Source organism: Pieris napi, chromosome 22 (genome assembly GCF_905475465.1).
Source record: "Pieris napi chromosome 22, ilPieNapi1.2, whole genome shotgun sequence".
Classification (NCBI taxonomy): Eukaryota; Metazoa; Arthropoda; class Insecta; order Lepidoptera; family Pieridae; genus Pieris; species Pieris napi.
In genome coordinates, this window is record NC_062255.1 from 1,521,378 (window position 1) to 1,542,081 (window position 20,704).

General features: G+C 34.5%; 1 protein-coding gene across 1 annotated transcript; it reads right to left on the bottom strand.

Moving 5' to 3' along the window:
- Window positions 1–6,913: 6,913 nt before the first annotated feature.
- Window positions 6,914–18,741, bottom strand: LOC125060588 (glutathione S-transferase 2-like). Its single transcript, XM_047665527.1, has 5 exons — window positions 18,617–18,741; window positions 17,633–17,771; window positions 10,763–10,930; window positions 9,384–9,526; window positions 6,914–7,145 (listed from the first exon to the last, which is right to left on the bottom strand). The coding sequence occupies exons 2-5, from the start codon at window positions 17,763–17,765 to the stop codon at window positions 6,975–6,977; spliced, it is 615 nt and encodes a 204-aa protein (XP_047521483.1). The 5' UTR covers window positions 17,766–17,771; window positions 18,617–18,741; the 3' UTR covers window positions 6,914–6,974.
- Between the last annotated feature and the right edge of the window lie 1,963 nt (window positions 18,742–20,704).

The following is a 20,704-nucleotide window of genomic DNA, read 5'->3' on the forward strand; positions in this document are numbered from 1 at the left end:
TACAGAAAACATCAAAATATCCCAAAAATTTTGAATATCTGAAAAGTGAAGATAGCGAATACCCTAAAGATATTATCAAAGGAACGTTGGACACATGCTACATATACTGACGGACTCATAAACTGCATCAAAGTAAAAAACTGACTTTGATTTATGCAAACTTTCTACACAGATTTAAATTGAAACGTCTAGATTGGTTCGTTAACTTTAAAACAGCGTAGGGTCATATCCTTAAGTTTAAGTTTGTGTACTGGAAAGGACCTTAAAACTTTTTTGAAGAAAAACAGAAATTTAAAGAAAATTGGTTTTATTAAAAAATTGGTTTTAACAATAGACACAAGCTTTATGCAAGGGTTTTTTTTAATGTTTTAATAAGGTGTATTACCTCCACGTGCCCTTATAATGGATTCTAATCGGTTCCGTATAGATTTGATTAGGGTTATTAAAACATCTTGCGGAATATTGTCCCATTCTTCTGAAAGTGCTGTTCTTAGTTGTGCCATTGTCGTAGGCACAGGATTTCTCGCACATACAGCTCTTTTTAAATTGTCCCAAAGATCATTTGTAGCTCAATGATGATTTGTATTATTGTTTCCGACCTGGCACACTGGGTGTAGTTGAGATTTATTTTTATATGCATACGACACTTCTGAACATCTAAAAAGAAAATCGTATTCTTTTAATCTGAATTTGTTATGATTTCGACTCAAGCAAACTTATCGATAATATTACCTCGGTGGTCGGTCGTAGGTATACATTTAATCGTTCAGAACTAGCACGTCTATAATGAATGAATTAGCAATGGTGTTAAATTTATCGACCGAGTTCATCTCAATTTTTTGTATGGGAAAATGGGGCTTAGGATTAAGAAGCGTAAACATATGTAAGCAATCATCGCACACTTGAAACCAAAATGAGCCCTTTAGTTTTTGTCACGCTTATAAATTGTAATTTAACATTTTCGTTTCCGATAATGTCCAATAACATAAATAGGTAAAATATTTTTAACGACCTTAAGATATTTATACAAGCGATAACGATACAGATTAATAAATATGACACAACTATTATCAATACACGTAACGTTTAGATAATTTCCTAAAACTATTGTCATCATTGTATGTCACTTTGTAATATTATAGAATCACACCGTCATGACATGATATTTTTGACACATTTTTGCGTTTTTGAACGCTTAGTATTATCAATGTAGGTACACACTAAAAATGGACTTGGAAGACAACTGCATATAAAGGCCGATTTACATTATCTTAGTGTTTAGGAGAGTGCTTTAGTACAACTTGAAAAGCAAGTTCTTTAGCGTAGCGTTTACTAAAGCAAGTAGCGTTTACATGTTTCAACTAAAGTACTATCCTAAAGCACTCTCCTAAACACTAAGATAATGTAAATCGGCCTTTAAGGCTCGTTTACGGCAAGTCAACAATGTGCGACAGTGCCGCATGCTACACATTATGGCATGCGGCACTTTGTAGCATGCTACAAATACAAAGCATTTGCGGCATACGGCAGCCTATTTTAAGCTGAGGCAACATCGAGCCTGGATAATTTCCAAAGCACTATGCTGTTTATGGAGTCTTACTGGTCTACCTACTTGCTTGATCGAGGATTTTTAAATTGTTTTTTTAAGTCTAAATATTTTTCGTTACACCAATCCATGACTGATAATTCTTACTTTCCAAAACAAATAAAAACATAACATACAAACTGTTTTGATGCACGAAAATTGTCGCATGGAATCCATTGTGCCAGGATACAAGCTGCGACATGACGCAAGGTGTTGCCATGTCGCACGGTTCTTAAAATGTTTGGTCGAAATCGCTATACTAATTCTATAGTGTACAAGCAAATATTAAAAATCTTACCACAGTCAGAAGCCTCTCCGTTTTAATAGTGTTATTAAAACGTTAAGACATAAACTATAACTATCTAAAACCATGACGCAAGCGAAGCAATTTTGGAGAACTTGGCAGCCCTATTTACCTAAAATGAGATGACCCATACAAAGATACGATGACGGTGCACAAAAACCGATTGTTTTAACCTTAGCCATGTAGATTTAGTGACGTCATCGCGCTAAACATTATATTTACATTTATCTCACTACCGCTTAAGGCCGATTTACATTATCTTAGTGTTTAGGAGAGTGCTTTAGGATAGTACTTTAGTTGAAACATGTAAACACTACTTGCTTTAGTAAACGCTACGCTAAAGAACTTGCCTTTCAACTTGTACTAAAATACTCTCCTAAACACTAAGATAATGTAAATCGGCCTTTACCCACAGTTTTTGTTATTTTTCAATAAATTTATACAATAGTAATTATACATAATCCTTGAATCACACTATCTATTAGTGGAAATATAGTTCGTATTGATAATAGGCCGCGTTCGAGTAACTTATTTTTATATTATTTAATAACGAACCAACGAAATTTGCTTATAATAAAAAAGAAAAAATACATTGACATTTCTTTGTTAATAAAATCCAATTAATTCAATACCTAGACATACTTCACTGATGATTATCAAGTCGAGTTTAGGTTAGGCTAGAACCGTTAAGAAAGTGAATTTATTTAGTGACAATTCTCTAATTTCGCTTGGGAGTTTGTTGTAAAAACGAATACAATTTCCATGTGGTTTATCTTCTGGAGCCTGGTTGGTCGTACGATTAAATTAGTTCTGTTTCGAGTATTATACTGGTGTTCCATTTCTTTTAAAATCGTGTATATTTTTTGTACATACAACAAGGCTGCAATATTGACCAGATGGTGTCATAATATTTAATTTCTTAAATTTAAATTTATCTTCTTTATCTTTATCTTTATTTGTAAGGGGAAATAGGGTTTTTATTTAATTACATCTGCCTTGTACTGTTACTAAAATATGTACATAGATTACACCAACAACCTTGCACTATAAACAAAACAGTCGTGAAAAATCAGTTGTAGATTTTTTAGGACCTTTAGCAGCTGACAATAACTAGATTTGTTACAAAATACAAGCGCGAGTTATGTCAGCTATAACCTAAGAATAGTTAGGATTAAAATATATATTTTAGTAAATAATAAAAAGCGCAAACAATATGCAAGCAATCATCGCACACTTGAAGCTAAAATAAGTCATTTAGTGTTTGCCATACTCATGAATTGTATTTTAACAATCTCGTTCCCGATAATGTCCAATGTCATAAGTTTCATTTAACATATATTTGAACATAACAACAACCGAGTTTAACTCGCGTCAAAACAAAATATGATATAAATAAAATATTTTTGTACGACCTTCAGACTTTTATGCAAGCGATAACGATACAGATTAAGAAATGACACAACTTTTATTATCAATACACGTCACGTTATAATTTGCTAAAAATATTGTCATCATTCTATGTCACTTTGTATTAATATAGAACCGCATCGTCATGACATGATATTTTCGACATATTTTTGCATTTTTTGAATGCTTAGTAATATCAAGATTAAATATACTTCAATGACAACTATATGGAAAGGACCAATAAGGAATAAGGAGAAGAAGGTGCCCAAAAAAAAGGTCGATAGAAGAAGATGCGTTAGCAGGAAGCGAATGGAGAAAGAAAGCCATGGACAGAGTCAGTTGGAAAAAGCTAGAGGAGGCCTTTAGCAGTGAAGGGTTCCGATCGACGGTACTGAAGGTAGCTAGGGGTTAAACTTTCCAATATGGACCATCGATTTGAATGCCCATATTTTTTAGTAGATAGTACTCACTAACAGAAAGCGTTTTGCAAAGTTTTAAGCGCGCGGAAACGTTTCATGAGATACATTTATTTTTACTTTCCATACAAATGGGCAAATAACACGCCATAACATAATAAATTTGACAAATAATTGATTGATGAACTCTACATTTTCTATTGGTTATTAGAGAGACATTCTGCATCAAAATTGTTTTTCTAATTAATTTATGGTTTTTTAGCATGAAATATCGATAATTAAAAAATAATAGATATTTTTATATTTATCGATTATTTCCCAATTTTTGAACTTTAAAGTTTACGAATTTCCACTTTAACGCGCCAGAAACAGTTATTAAAAAAAATATATTAATATACTAACCTAACCTAACCGTTCTTTTAGTGAGTACTATCTACAAAAAAAATATGGTGAATGCCCATATTTTTTTTGATGGTCCATGTTGGAAAGTTCAGTCGCAGGGGTCTTAGTAGTATGTACGAGTTGTAAGTCGAAAACTAAATTTGTATGAAAATGACAGTTCGTGTCGACAAATTTTCATACAAATTTACATACACTACTGTTAACGCTCCCAGGACACCCTTTCAGTTGGATTAAGCCATGGAGGCTATTAACAAACTCGCAGTATGATCGATCTCCAGATCCTCTTAAGCATCAGCTCCGGAGAGGCCGTCCTTGCGGCCCAGGTCGTAATTTTGGACCAATAAACATAATAATTAATTCTTAGTGGGAAATAAACCGACTGTTGCCTGAAGTCCTATTATTTGCCGACGACGTTAAGGATTTTTAATGTAATAAGGACAAATAAGGACGAGCAGGAAGATTAAATGACTGGCACTGACTGACTAGACTGTACTGTGCTTCATAGGTTTTTCTGTATACAGTATAGGCAAGCCAGCCTTGAGTACCTGACAAACGTTTTTGATTCTTGGGTAAGATTCAGAGACGAGATTTAGTGTGAAAACATAATTAATGCTGGGTAACCTAACTTAGCGCTTAGTCACCACCGCCTGATTAATTCATCAAATTTGATGACATGGATAGCCTTTCGTACGAATGGCCTAAGCATTAGCCAGCCAGTTTATTAAATGTTATGTTGGAAATGCTACCGTTGAATATCACTTAAGTCGCTTATACGGCGCTGTTTAGGAAAGGGGCTAGGCTGTTGATTGAACTGCTTATTAAGCTAGTTGGCTGCGACATTAACAAAAGGTGTGGTATTGACAAAACGTGTTATCAGCGTGTCAATTTCGTTTGTTTAACGTAACAAATGCTAATAATACGAGTATATAGATGACTTGCTGTTTCCCGGCGCATAACTGAATAAAAATGTCGTACTTAGGCCGTACGACATCCCAAAAAGTTTCCTAGTAGGTACCGTACCTAGTTACCGTAACCGTATCTTAGTTTTTAACTTAAAAAAACAGTGGCTATATAACCTATTTAGGTCTGGGCCTCAGATTTCTGTATCTGTTTAATGAACATTCGTCAATCTAATAGGCAAGTAGGTGATGAGCCTCTCGTGCCTGAAATACGCCGTCGACTTTTTGAGTCTAAGGCAAGCCGATGATTCCCTTCACCGTTCGAGCGAATGTTATATGCGCACATAGAAAGAAAGTCAATTGGTGCACAGCCGTGGATCGAAACTATGACCTCGGGCATGAGAGTCGGGCGCTGAAGACGCCAACACTCTTCTTGTTTTTAACTTTACTCTTCTTTTTCTCCTTCATGAGCGCTTGTCTCATTTTAACGTGTATTTTTGTTCTGTGTACCAATGTATGAGTGTGCAGAGTATTGATAAGCTGTAAAAAAACCCTTTATAGACGACTGACGTAACGCTTTATAAATAATTAAGGCCAAATCAAATCGAGGCAGAATCTAATCAATGTCGACTATATCTTGTGGTTATCTTATCTGACTACCGCCTCACAACACCGAGTCACAACTATGGCCTCATAACTATCGTTATTGCGTTATTAATGTTCTAAACTAGAAATAATTTCAATGATATGCATCTATGGCTAAGTATGAGGGTGGGCGCGGGTAGCAGTAGGCAATGGGGCAGAAGGCTCATCTGATGTTAAGTGATCGCCCCGCCCATGGACACTCACATTGCCAGAAGGCTCGCAAATGCGTTGCCGGCCTTTTAAGAATTGGTACGCTCTTTTCTAGAAGGGCTCTAAGTTGGTTTCTGTTCGTAAATACTTCAGTGGGCAGCTGGTTCCACGTAGTGGTGTTGCGGCAAAAACTGCCTTAAGAAACGTTAAGACCGAGGCCGATAAAGTTTTGCAGACTAGGAACTGATTTCTATGACGACAGTCACGAAGCTGGGGACCATCAGAGATAAAAGCAGGGCTGTTGTAATCGGCCTCAACAGACCGGGAACATCACGAAGCAATGAATACCTCAACAGGTCATCGAACTGCTTCCATTTTGTATTTTTTACTTGGTGATCAAGCGTTGCTAATGGATTATTTCCAGGCCCTCTCTTCTGTTCTACGTTGGTTTGTGAAATAGCAGTAAATGTAGTACATAGTAGTAGAATATGACGACTCATTGGTCTAGTGGTTAGTACCCCTGACTGCGAATCCATGGGACCCGCGTTCGATCCCCAGCTGAGACGAACATCGATGGATGAGAATTTGTTGTTGTGCTTAGGTCTTGGGTGTTTAAAATGTATTTATATGTCTATCTATCTATAATATGTATGCATATCCGTTGCCTAGTACCCATAACACAAGCTTCACCGCTTAGCATGGGACTCGGTCAATTGGTGTGAATTGTCTTTAAAAAAAAATAAATAAAGAAAAAAAAGAATACGTTACAGTTAAAAAAGTTGTTTGTTGTGTATAAGAGGGTAAATTTAAGTATGAATTTATTTCAAATTCCCAGCTGATGTGAAATAAAAGAAAAATTAATACTGTTATTTTTTATTTATACATTACATATACACTTAAATTATTAAAGCACATTGTGCAATGACGTAATAATACAAATTATTAAATGCACTTATTTTATAAATTGGTTTTGCGGGAAATATCCGACAAAAAACTTCGGTGTACGCCAGATAGCGAACTATTTGTTTTAAATATTGAATTATTAGCCAGTAATAACTCGGTTTATTTTTGCCCGTTCTAATTTAAATCTCTTTTTTATTTATAAACCAGCGAAATCGGATACATTTACAAATTAAAACTTTATTAACAAATAAATATTGTCTATTTTAAAATTCAGTTTTTGGTGCATTCTTGATGTAGGACTGGAGTTTGGGCTGAGAGTACACCGCGTCAACCACTTGTTGGAAGCTTGGGTATTTCTTTTCTAGGTCTGGAGTTTGGAACATTACCTTTAAGTAGTCGAACATTCCAGCGAACACGAAGTCTGCCCAGGTGAGCTGAAAAATAACAGAAATTAATCACAGTTTAGGCTAAATGGCGAATGTTAACAGAAATATAAGGAAAAAATTAAGAAATGTTCTTTAATTCGATTTCATGTATGAAGTTTATTTCTAACATAACTTAGCGCGGTATTTATTACCCTGTATATATAACGATGCGATATTATTTTTATATTTGTTAACGTAAAAACTTTTAAACTAATTAAAAAAAAATCATATCGAAATCCTTGTGGAAAGAATGTCATATAATCTACACGCTAATCATTTTGTCTGTACTACATAATTATATATGATAGTACAGCTTTAGTTATCATTGACGGTCATTACTCATCTTTATCATTTACTTTTTTTAATCGCTCCGATAGCAACTGTTTTTGGAATTATATATTTTTTTTTAATTAAATAATTAATTAATTAAATATTAGTTATATATTTATAATGGTAGGGGAGCCCAAGAGGGGATTTCGGGATTTACTAAAGCGCGGCAGATTAATATATAGGGGGATACCTTGTACCCGGTTAAGTACCTCCACAAAATATGAGGCCCATATATAAGGCCGCCCGTGAAGGAGACAGGATCAGATTAGTAAAAAAAAATTGACCATCAGAAATTCCCGAGCGCGTCAGATTAAGGTAGGGTGAGTTAATTACATCCTAAAAAGTGTATATTCCACTAATCTGACAATTTGAGAGTGACGGAAAAAAAGGGGAGGGCAACAAAGTTGTAAAAAAAACCGTCATCTCGACATTCTCGAGCGTAGCTAATTTTTTTTTTATTTTGAAGGAAATAATTCAAGAATAATGAAAAATATATAATCTGACGATTTCCGCAAGCCGAAATAACAAACAATCGTCGATAAAGTTAAATGTGTGCAGCTGCGTGATGCCTACATTTCCTTTAACCGATCGGAATCTACTAAACGGCGTTCTAAATATTTCCCTCAAAATTACATTTCCTGTGAATTTGAACCGATTCGGACCGATAGATTTTGAGAAATTTTGAAAAATCTTAAAAAAATAAGAAATATTTTTTTTTAAAGTGGTTTCTTTATTGATCAACTTCAAAAACTAATCCGCCTTTGAGCTTGAAAAACCACGTCGATCGCCACCAAGCTCGTCAAAAGCGGTTGATTAGTTCGAGAGATATCGTGAACGAAAGAAACCCGAAAAAGTGTTTTTTCGGGATTACTCCGAAATTTGTGGTTCTATCAATTAAAATTGCAATATTACTTATGAGGATGATAAAACTGCGTCGAATGCCGCCAACCGCGTGAAAATTGCTTGATCCATTCAAAAGTTATTGCGGTTTGAAAATTCCAAAAATAGTGTTCTATGAAAATTCTATCAGACTTTCGAGCTGGGACAGCTCAAATGCATAGACATGTTATTTCTTTGAACTCAGCGAGCTCAAAATATTAATTTTAAGCGCCCAGGAATGGAAGTAGCGGGAAGTTGCAGGAATGGTCCTTTCGGTGAATCGTTTTTCTAAATTTTTTTTGTCAGATCAGGTGAATCCCTCTAGATAATCGTCAGATTATGAGACAGTACGTTTAGAATATAGAGATGAACCACATATATCTTAATCTGACGCGCTAGAGTATTTCAAAATTGCGATTTTTTTTTTGCAAATTATGAAAATGGCCGTGCGTTTGCGTCCCATCGAAATCGTCAGATTAGTGAATGAGAGCTTTTTTTTGGTGCACTTAACACTCCCTTAGAAAATCTGACGCGCTCGATAATTTTTATTTTTTTTTCATTTTCAACCCTTAAATACAACCACCCGCATCATGCAAACGATCAGATTAACATACGTACATTATTAAAAATACGTAGGGCATAGATGCTATCAATATCTGACGCGCTCGAGGATGTCCATGCAACAGTTTTTTTTACATATTTAACTATCTATAGCCGCTTCCCCCACCGATGAAAAGGAATTTATCATATAACATTTTCTTCTTCTTTTTATCTAAGCTTTGCATCCCAATAGGTCTCTACGACGCTCGAGTAAATCCCCATTTAGAATCGTGGGCTCCCCTACCATAAGCTTTTTTATGATATTCGAATTAACATAGCAACTAAGACCCAAACTCTAGCTAAAACTACATTATACAAATGTTCACAGTTAAGCGTTAATAATGATTAATTAATACTATATCATTTCTATTATTTTACTCCTTTTCAAATGTTCCACTGTCGACGCAATCTGTAACAATAGTATGAATAAATAAATACCTTGCCAGCAGCAATGTGTCCGTTGTTCTTCTTGATGATCTCGTCCAGTTTCTCAAGCAACTCCGGGTAGACGTTCTTAGTGAATTCCACGTGCTTTTTGGCCTTCAATTCCGCGTCGGTTTCGTATTCGACGGCAGCGGCCTCTGTAATTTATTACATCTTTATTGTTACCCTACGGCTAAAATTAGACTCCGCGCTACGGACACCAAGGGCTTTATTATTAATTTCGATTAATAAAAGGTTTACAATTATTTAAAGTTGCGTTCTCGAGTAGATCAAGTCAAGAAATTTTCTCGTGTATTTATATATATGTTTGGGCTCCGCAAAAAGCTAAATACTGCCTTGGAGCGCATACAGAACAAACTTACTCGATACCTCTATAGCAGACTGTATGGCGTCTATCCCTACTATTCTTTAATGTACCCGACATTATTTGTCTTAGGGATGGTGGGGTACAATAAATTGGAAACCAGACGGGACTTACAGTTGGCCTACTACCTACTGAAAGTCTTGAGGGGTGTAGTGTGCAACCCAAGTGTACTCCAAGAACTGGGTTTCTCAGTACCTATGGGATACGTGCGACGGCGAAGGCCTAGGCCTTATTTGCGATACCAAGGGCAAGAACCAGTCTGTTGCACAGATCCCTGTTATTAAAGACGTTGTGCCTACTGAATGCTCTCTCCGACACTATCGACATATTTATATGTTCGCAGAGTGAATTCACAGTAGCGATATTGTGTATATTATGTGTTTAATATTATATATGTACCTACTTTATTATATTTTATTAAATGTTTCTCGACATTATCGTATTGGCATAGTCTGTAAGGATAATGTATGTATTTCTGTAATAAATAAATAAATATTATGTAGTGTTTATCAATAATAGTAAACTCTCTGTAGTATTAAATAGCTGTTATTTAGATCTTGAAGTATTATAGCAGAGTATTTATCACATTCAATCCATTGGTGAAGGAATACATCGTGATTGAACCGGCGTGCCATATTAGATTTGTTTTTAAAGACAATTCACACCAATTGACCTAGTCCCATGCTAAGCTGGTGAAGCTTGTGTTATGGGTACCTACTAGGCAACGGATATACATACATATTATAGATAGATAGACATATAAATACATATTTAAACACCCAAGACCTAAGCACAACACCAAATGCTCATCACATCGATGTTTATCTTAGCCGGGGATCGAACCCGGGATCCATGGATTCGCAGTCAGGGGTACTAACCACTAGACCAATGAGTCGTCGATTAGGCGTAAGTGTAGGAAAATTTAAGAACGCCTATTCCAGTTGCGACTTTGTTGGGTTAAGCCTTAGAGGCGTAATCGATGTCGAATATTACAATTAAAATTACTTACTCGCACGGATATCATTGACGAAGTCGACATTCTGGTCGATCTCCAGATCCTCTTCAGCATTGGCTCCGGAGAGGCCGTACTTGCGGCCCAGGTACCGGGAGAGGGCAAAGCTCTGTGCATAAGACTTGCCATCGATCTCTAGTACCGGCATCTGACCGAAAGGGGTCGCTGTAAAAAATATTTTCTTTTACACTGCATTCTTCATTTCAGAATAATAAAGCAGGATATTTAATTCGAATTAATGATTTAACTACTTAGAATGATTCGACAAACCCTATATCGAGTTAAATTGATTTATAAATATTGATTCTGGGAAGTTGCCATATTGTTAACTATTTTGCAATAGCAATATTATCCGCTGCCATGTTCAAGATGGTTGCGAGCGATCGGGATATAACCGTTTGGCGGGAGACTGACGTTATAAAAGCAGCCGCAACTTCAAACGGCCTATAAGCCCCGCACGTTGACATTGCGATGGAACCTTGTCACAATAACAGCTATGTGACGTCATCCACCGCAGAAAAGTACAGACAACAAAAAGTTAATAATAATAATATTCATTTATTTGCCTGTATGTTTCACGAGCGCGGCTGTTAATTACTTTCTTGCTCATTTTATTAGGATTAGTATGATAACAAACCAAACAACAAAAATAAAACAGGATAACGAAAATAAAAAGCAATAAAAAACACGTGGTAGATATACTCAATACGCGTAAGCGCTGGCTACCTTACGCACGGTACTGAGACTAACAGTTCGACTACGTCACTAAGATGGCCGCCAGTCGCAATATCAACGTGCGGGACTTATAGCCCTTAGTAGGCCCCGACACATTTCATCGGATCCGGATAATATCAAATAGCTAAGGACAAATTAAAGGGTAACTCAGATTTAAGTAAAAAACCACCGTCACCGGGGAAGGCAGCTTTTAAATTGTTAGCTAAAAGCGATGATTAAAGTACACCCATATTAACAAGTAATAACATACGTCGTACCAAATATTCACATCATTATATGTAAAATATACTTTTGGATACACCAAAAATAATAATTTTATTCAGTGCAGACGCAACACGCTATCTACAAAATGATACTTGGTTGTTATCGCCTGATTAGATTAATTGTGGCTGACAATTAATGAAAAACCTTGATGTTTCATTGATTTTTCTGTATAGAACGTTTTTGATACTTAGGGTAACATTTGAAGTATGACTCACGGATGTCGAAAACATATTGGATTTGAAGTACGTTCGGTAAGGGGGCGTCCATAAATTACGTGAGGTGTTTTTTTAAATTTTCTGTACCTCCCTCCCCCCCTGGTGAGATTTTATTCAACCCCCTCCCCCAACCCCCAATCTCACGTGAGATTTTTCAAAATGTGGGTTTCCTACGTAAACGCGTTGGATTGTTATTGAAAAAAGGAAAAAAAAGTGCTTTTATTTACGACTAAAACAAAATAAGTGAAATGTTGAGCGTTTAAATATGGAGTTAGCGGGAAGTTGCAGAGATGGCCTTTAGGGCCAACCGTTTTCCTATTTTTTTTTTTCAATCAGAAAAAAAATTGCGTGATATTTGCCGAGACCCCCCCTCTCTCCAACGTAAGATTTAATGAGATTTGACTCGACCCCCTCCCCCCCTTAAACAACTCACGTAATTTATGGACGCCCCCTAACTTAGCTAAGCGCTAAGTCTCCACTCCGAATTTTACCGTTTGATATTGTATGTGAATAAGGAAATAACATTAATCGTATGTCAACTATGACTTATTTATTTTATTTTATTTATTATTTATTAACACTTCGTTGCATATACATTAATATAGTACAATTGACATAATTAAATAAAAAGGAGAGCAACTGGCGGCCTTATCGCTTTCGAGCGATCTCTTCCAGGCAACCACTGTGAGAAAAGAAAAAAAAATAAAGTATTAAATTACATAAGGTAGGCAAAAAGTGCAAAAATACATGTATTAAATATTATAGTTGTTCAAAAAAAGAAACTAAACAGGAACAAAAAACAAACTAAACTAATAAAGGATACATGAAAAAAAAAAAATAATTATAAAAAGTGCACATGAATCATTATAATTTAATTTCAGAATGTAATTTAAGATCAGTCTCACGTCAGTTAGTAGGTATTATTAAAGTTAGAGATACGATGTGGACAGGTAATGTTTGTACAGAAGAGATTTAAAGGAAGATAGAGAAGGAGCTAAGCGAATAGGGACTGGTCCAGGCGGATAGCACTTATCCAAAAGCGCATCGAGTAGAGCAATGCGCTGCGCACTTTACCTAACGTTTAACGAAAGGAAGAGAGCGGCATACCTCCATACAATTTTTAATACCCTCAAACATTATCTTTTTTAATAATTCCGATATTACTTAACCTTTATCAAAACGAGTGTTGGTGGCAAGATATGTTATCAATTCAGATTGTAAAACCTAGCTAACATGCGGATAACACAAGTACTATGTAGATGACTATAATTTTTTTGACGGTAATTACCACAGTACATGACATCCCCTTTTATCGATATACAAGACATCTTTGTAATAAATATGATAAAAATATGTTCCACAAGATAAACAAACACAACTATATTCTGTGTTATGTTATCTGACAACTTGATTGAAACAGCTTTATAAGCCATTGATGAAAATCAATGAACAATAAATAATTACAAGATAATATCTAAGTTTCCGAGTCGAGACTTAGCACTAAGTACAACGCCCGATGTAGTTACTAAGATCGTAGCCTTAAAATGTAGATGGACCCGAATGCTGCTGGAATGAAGACCTCGGCATACCAAAACACCAACTGCCCGATACCGGTCCAGCTTTGCGATTCTGTAACTCACTTTTCGAACTCGCACAGCGGTTTTCGCAGCGGCGGTCGCTCTCAAATCATTCGTGAAACAGTCATTTTACGATTTGGCATTCTGATAAGGAGGGAGCTTGTAGTTTATTGTGCGAGTTCGAAAAGTGAGTTACAGAATCGCAAGGCTGTTTAACAAAAATGGAGGACGCCTAGTCCAAAGATGGATCTAAAAGAATGGCTTATAATGATGAAGTCATCTATATACCAAAAACGTGTTTGATTTCGAAATACGGGAGACAGTTTACGCTACAATTTTTACCTATAAAGATTGTAATTTAGTTTAATCAATGATCAATTTTAATGATCATGAAACAGATTCAGAATCCGAGGCCAAGACTTGGGGTTGTAGCGCCACTATTAACTATTGACACTACATTAGTATCTTAGTAATAATAGCATTCCTTTCTTTTATGTTTCCTAAAAAAAAAGATTTGCTTTCACGACTTAGCTCACAGGGGCAAGTGATATATTGAGTTGACCCTGTTGGCATAACAGGAAATCAGCAGAACTATTATCCAATCTATTTTGAAAAGAGTTCAAAGAGGGTACACTAATTACATTTTCCGGAAACCAATTCCAGTCGGCCACTACTCGGTTTGGGTGAAATTTGTACTAATAGTGCGATACGGCATTAATTATTATTATTTACTTAACACACTGGCAGCTTGCAATAAGCTGATGCGTGTGTATTAAGGGATTTGGAGAAACTTATCCAGTCTATTAATCTATATATATAAAAATGAAACCCGTTTTCCGTTGTCACGACATAACATGAAAACGCCTTGACAGATTTGTCTGATTCTTTTTTTATAATATTCCTTGAAGTACGAGGATGGTTCTTACGGAGAGAAAAATTAAAAAAAAATTGAGTGAAAAAGTCTAAAAACAACACTTTTCTATATTCCCATACAAAATATTCGTAATAATTTTGATTTTTTGACATAATGTATTTGTTGTACTATCAACTTTCTTTTTTTATCTTACTAGCTAGACCGGTGTCCCGAATAGCAGAATAAGTATTAAAAAAAATAAAGAATCGACTGTTAGGCGGTACGATGTTCGCCAGGCCAGCTAGTGCTTAATAAAAGTTTTTATTTTTTTGTTTGAATGCGACTTTCAAGAACTAAGGGTGAGATCTATAGTCCGCACTTGGACTTTGCTCTGACTTAACTATCGAGCTAAGACACAGTCGGTATTTATAGAGCAAACTGCGAATCTCTCCCTAGTGTTGGCTTAGCTTAATCTCAAGTCCACGAAATCGACGACTTACCAAAAACTTTGACTATAAGCCTAACAAAAATAATGGCCTAAAATTTGCTCTACCATCATATCTTTTACTGGACTTTTTATTTTTGTCGGTTTTTAATGAACGGTGTTGCCATTTTGTATCAGAGTTCCATAGACTTTGGGAAAAATAGAATTTGAATTCAAAGAAATTTTAAATGATCTTGATAAATACCTATGAAATGCATGAATTAAAATAATTACACATTATTATGGTATTTATTGTTGTTTATTTATATTATTTATGTAATTGTTCAAACCCCATTTTTGAGAAATCTTAAAAATAACTGGTGTGATTTTGTATGTCACCTGGCAGCCCTGGCATATTATATTGACAACGAAATTCAAACTATAACCTAACCGATGACTCTCGCTTCACATCTGTTATTTTCGTTTCCCTGAATCTTCTACCATTTATTACCTGACTACCCTAAAAAATTTGAGATAGGAGTGGAACATATAAAATTAAAAAATCTGTTAGAAATAGAATTTCTTCAACAAAAATATAAATTAGTATTAGAAATATGTATTACACTCAAAAAAAGAATCAGAAAATAAATGTTTAAAATGAAACAAGTTTTGTTTTGATATTCTTTATTACCGAACAAATTACCTAGTTAAATTGTGCAATCACAGATTGCCGGAATGCTAGACCTGTAGGAGATCTTTCATTGTTTCTGTGTTACTCAACTTCTGCTGTCAGCAAGATCACCATCATCATAAGCATAGGGGATGCTTATACTAAGACAGGCATTTTCTAAATATCCTGCTGTCGTGTGAACTGCCAGGCCACTTAGTCACTATAGCAAATATTTCCATATCAGGCCCTATTATTGCTTGCACATTTACAGAAAATTACCCTTTTTTATTTCTGTATGCTTCAGAGTGAGCAATACCTTTGGGTCTATTAATTTTTATATGGGTGCAGTCAATAGCTCTGATTATACTGTTTAGGTCATGGTGAGTATTAGATCTTCCTAATTCTTCAAACTTCCTTTTGGCTGTGTTCATATTTCTTGGAAAATTTACAGATCTAGGAAATAATTTACTCAACTCTGCAGAGACTTTATTTATAATTAAACAGACTATAGATTGGTTTATGCTGTTCAGATCACCACACACCATCTGAAATGTCTGAAATGAATGAATTATTATTAGTTACATATATGTTATGTTTCTGAAAGTCAGAAGACAAATATCTTCAACATATTATGTATTTAAAATCATTTCAGAATACATAGGTATAATATTCAAATCGAAAAACCATACATATTTATGAACACAATATTACCTGAAAACATCCAGTTGCATTTTTATGCCTAAATGCAATAAGTATTTGCAATTGCGGTAGGTTTGGCGATCCTCTGTTGTTATAAGGTTGCAAGTTTGTAATGATCAGCGGCAGGATCACATTTAATACCGTGTATTTCAAAATACGGTTCCTTCTTTTGAATTCATTCTCACCGTACAGGATGGAAGGATTTTGGTTGTATTCGTTCCGAACATATACAACACTTTAGGCAAAATTTTCAATTGTTGATATTTGATACAAATTACAAGTGCTCTGTTGCTGTTGTCAAAACAATGCGATCCGTTCTACGTAACAAAATTATTGTCATCTTTAAATAATTAATACATTTTCTAAAGGTTACTCGTAAATTTCTAGTTATTGCAATAATAAAATAAATGAATACATAAATAACAATTAATTGAAGATATATGTGTACCGTTTTAGATGCTTAAATATTTGTTATTGTTTACTTTTTAAAAGGATAATAAAGAAAGTATTGCATGAAATGAAACATCAATTTGTATTTTGACATTTGCTGTCTTAGCTTGGGCTTAGCTTAATCTCACCCTTAAAATGTCTATAAATACGAAAGCATAGTTTAACCTTAGTGTACACTAAGCAAAGTTTTTCGTAAGGTAAGTCTGAGCAAAGTCCAAGTGCGCACTATAGATCTCACCCTAAGTATAAAGTACAAGAAGTAATTTCGGAAACAACAGAATGAATTTTTTGTAACTGTAAAAGTACTATTTCTCTCCGTTGTGACGCAAATTCGCCATTTTTAAAAATTTTCATCTGACGGAGTAAATCGTGTAGGTACTATACACGTACGTATACAGGGTGTCCCAAAAGTCGACGTCAAGTCGAAATTTTCTCATAGGTAATACCACACCACACCCGTTATCAGAAAAATTAAAAAAAAATTAAGTCATGTATTTTTGAAGTTATGGAAATTTTCCTTTTATTCCAGAAAATGTACACCATGTGACAGTATGACATATGGGCACGTGGACACATAGACAATGTCATCAGTCAGATGGTTCTCGTAACAATTACTTTATATGCTTGCTTTCTCTTATAATAATAATAATAATTTTATTAATAAGACAAATCCAGACCATTGATTGATTAGTGAGTTAGTAACAATAGTTTCTTAAGATCTATGTTAGTAGAATTAGTAAAAATAAGAAAAAAGTAGTTAAACAAAAAAAAACTATTTGGAACAAAGCCCTGCGTGGATGTCGGAGCAGTGTCGTAAATAGGGGCACTCCATTCTCTCGACTATCATCCAAAGATGTTCCTGGAGCTGCCCCGCACCCGGCAAACACATCAATAAACCTATGCACAGTATTTCTATCTCTATAGTCTATGCTTTAGGTTGTTATAATTCTGTAATCTTTTTGATATATGTTTATACATACATGGCTTAAACGCAGGCCAATCCTTGTCGGAAACTCTGTTATCTTCAAAGTCCTGGCCACCATAAGCGAGGAGTAGACGAACACTCTCACCGAGAGCCTTAAGGGGGAAGTAGTAGAGCTTGACATTAGGCATGATGATCTGAAATATTTATTGGTATTAATCTTTGAAGCAATTTTAAATAATAATAATTTGTTGCAAAAATGTACAATGGTACAAAAGTGGTTTTAAAAGAGTACGGAGAGTTTTTTACGCCGGTTTTTTCTCTCGGCCTACACCCTCTGTCTACTTTGCCGATGAGTAGGGATGTCTACCGATTCAAATTTAATGACGTGGAAGTGATACCGGTATCTTATATTCCATAATAAACATATTTTTAATTTATTTACAAAAAAGTTGGAATATAAAATTTTGTAAATAAAGTAAGTAAACACTTTATAGTATCGATATTTTCAAATTTTTCGGAACCTACACTAATTGAAACGTGAATTTTTGAGTACTATCTACAAAAAAAATATGGGCATTCAAATCGATGGTCCATATTGTAAAGTTTAACCGGTTTATGTGTACTTGTGTTATGAAAACGAAATAAAAATAATAATGACATTTAAAAATACAATAAATTTATATAACAAACAATTTACGGTTTACGTCTATTTTTATTTTACTCTATTCTCTGTTTATCTTATATTTTAATTTTTATAATAGCTCTAGTGACACTTTTTGTATTAAATTTTTAGTTATTTAAGAAATAAATGAAAAAGAATACACGAATAAATACTGTTGTGTTAGAGACTTGGCGGCCTTGGATGGACGGAAGGCGACAATAAAAATTAACATAAATTCATCTTTATTATCAATTCAAGAGATGCCGGATTATTTGAGCCGGTATTAGCAGTCGTAGACTGAGTAGAGGGCTAATACAGTACCAAAGATTGAATATATATCATATTGATTTAAAATAAGGTGTCAAGTGATAGACTTACAAGTTTGGTTCTAAACAGCTCCAAAAAAATTACGTGCAAATAACTCAGAGCGTGCTCTCAACTTAAACCCAAAACCTCAACTGACAAAAATAAAAATAGGTTACCCAAGCCAAACTCCAAGGCCAAATCCTAATTACCAATATCCAAATTGTTTTTTTTTTTTCGCCCATGGCGCAGGCTATAGTCTTTCGACCATACCGCCTAGTCTTTCGTAGAATTTAAAACTTGTCCTTTATTTATATATTAGGTTCATTTATGTCTTTCGTAAAATTCAATCTCTTTTCAAATTATCAATCAGTGGTGTCAAAAGAATTATCAGTTGTTTTGTCAGTGGTCGAATCCGTGCAAATATCATAGTACAGTAGAACCTCTATAAGTCGAACATCAAGGGAGACGCCAAAAAATTCGAGTTATAGAGTTTTCAACTTATGGAGGATTTCGACTTAGGCGGATTTTGATTCGACATAAAGAGTTTGAGGTTTATTCTTATAAATTTTGAAAAGGGAATCAAAATTGAACACCTGACACAAAGCAAGCAAACACGTGTTTCCATGAGTCATAAATTTATTATTGTATACTCCTAAAATGTTTTCTAAGAAACAATAGGGTACTCACATTGTCGGCAAGTTCTTAAAGTCGGTAACTTATTTTTGTTCGAACAATAGAGATAATAAATTCCAAATGATCAAGTTGTAAAGGTTGTAAAATAAAACGTTCCTATGTTCAAGAAATAGAGGTCAAATTTAATTTTTCGAGTTATAGAGTGAAAATATGTACCAAAATGGCTTGGAGGGACTCGGTGATTATTTCGATTTACAGAGGGTCAAGATTTCAAGTAATGGAGGTTTTGGTGTTTCAAGGGAAGGGAACAAAACATTTTTTCGAGATTTGGAGGTTTTTGACTTATCGAGGTTCGACTTAACGAGGTTCTACTGTATAAAGACCTTTCTGAGTTTTATTACGAGTATTAAATATTAATGTAATATTAAATTAAATAATTATATCCTTCACAGTCTCCAAAATGTATCTGTACAAATATAAATAAGTTGAGGCATTCATAAGTACTTAGCTCCTGTATGTTCAGCGGGACCTTTTCAGGCTTCTCATAATGTTTAAAAGTTCACCCGACAACACAAGGCGCTGAATGTTGAAGGACGAACACTCGAAGAAGAGATAATGTAGAGATTGAACACTTGATGTTTGACAATGATCACAGCATGGCGAACTAACATTTTTTATTTATGAAGTCCCCTTTTCTTCAGAACCAAGGTACAGAGTTAATTTGAACATCCAAACTAATATACCAAGCACCCTTGTTTTCATTTGTTTAGCAAGAAGAGAATCTGCTTTTTCATTACCTACACCAATATGCGATGGTACCCAAAAAAATTAACAACTATTTTAACACAACCCAGAGTTCTTTTATCTATAAATTCTTTTATATATAAATTATATAATTAGTATTAGCATTTAATGTATTATTAGCTAAGTTTTATAAAACACTCCTGCTATCACTTACCTTCTTGTTTATAATTATGTCCACTGCTGGAAACTTACTATCAAAAGTTCCTTCATAGCAAGGTAAAATGTGTTTAGATTAATAAATATTAAAATTTTGAATAAAATCTATAAAATTTCGAAGATCTTGCGACATATAGAAAGGTTTTAAACCTATGCGAGGAGGTGAGTGCAAAAAAAAAAATTAAGAGAATATTATTAGATATACTGTATAATTTCAAAATAAACCTTTCTTTCAAGTAATTGAATCGAATAGCTAGCTAGTGGTGGAACATTACATTCAATCTGTAATGCATGCCTGCAATCTGTATTATTTATTAGATAATAAGAACCCTACATTAATACTTCAGAATGATCTACTGTATTAACATTTTATATCAATGATAAATCACATGTTAAATGTGACATCACACACTAGTAACCCAAGTAATAAATAGAGCAGCGGAGGTGAATTTCATCACTTTTCTCCAAATGTAGTGAGTTGTATGGTGTATAAATGATTTGTAGTACTACAGTGTACAAATATGTCTATAAAAGTCCAAAGATGAAGAATGGTTGTTTCTGTTCCCA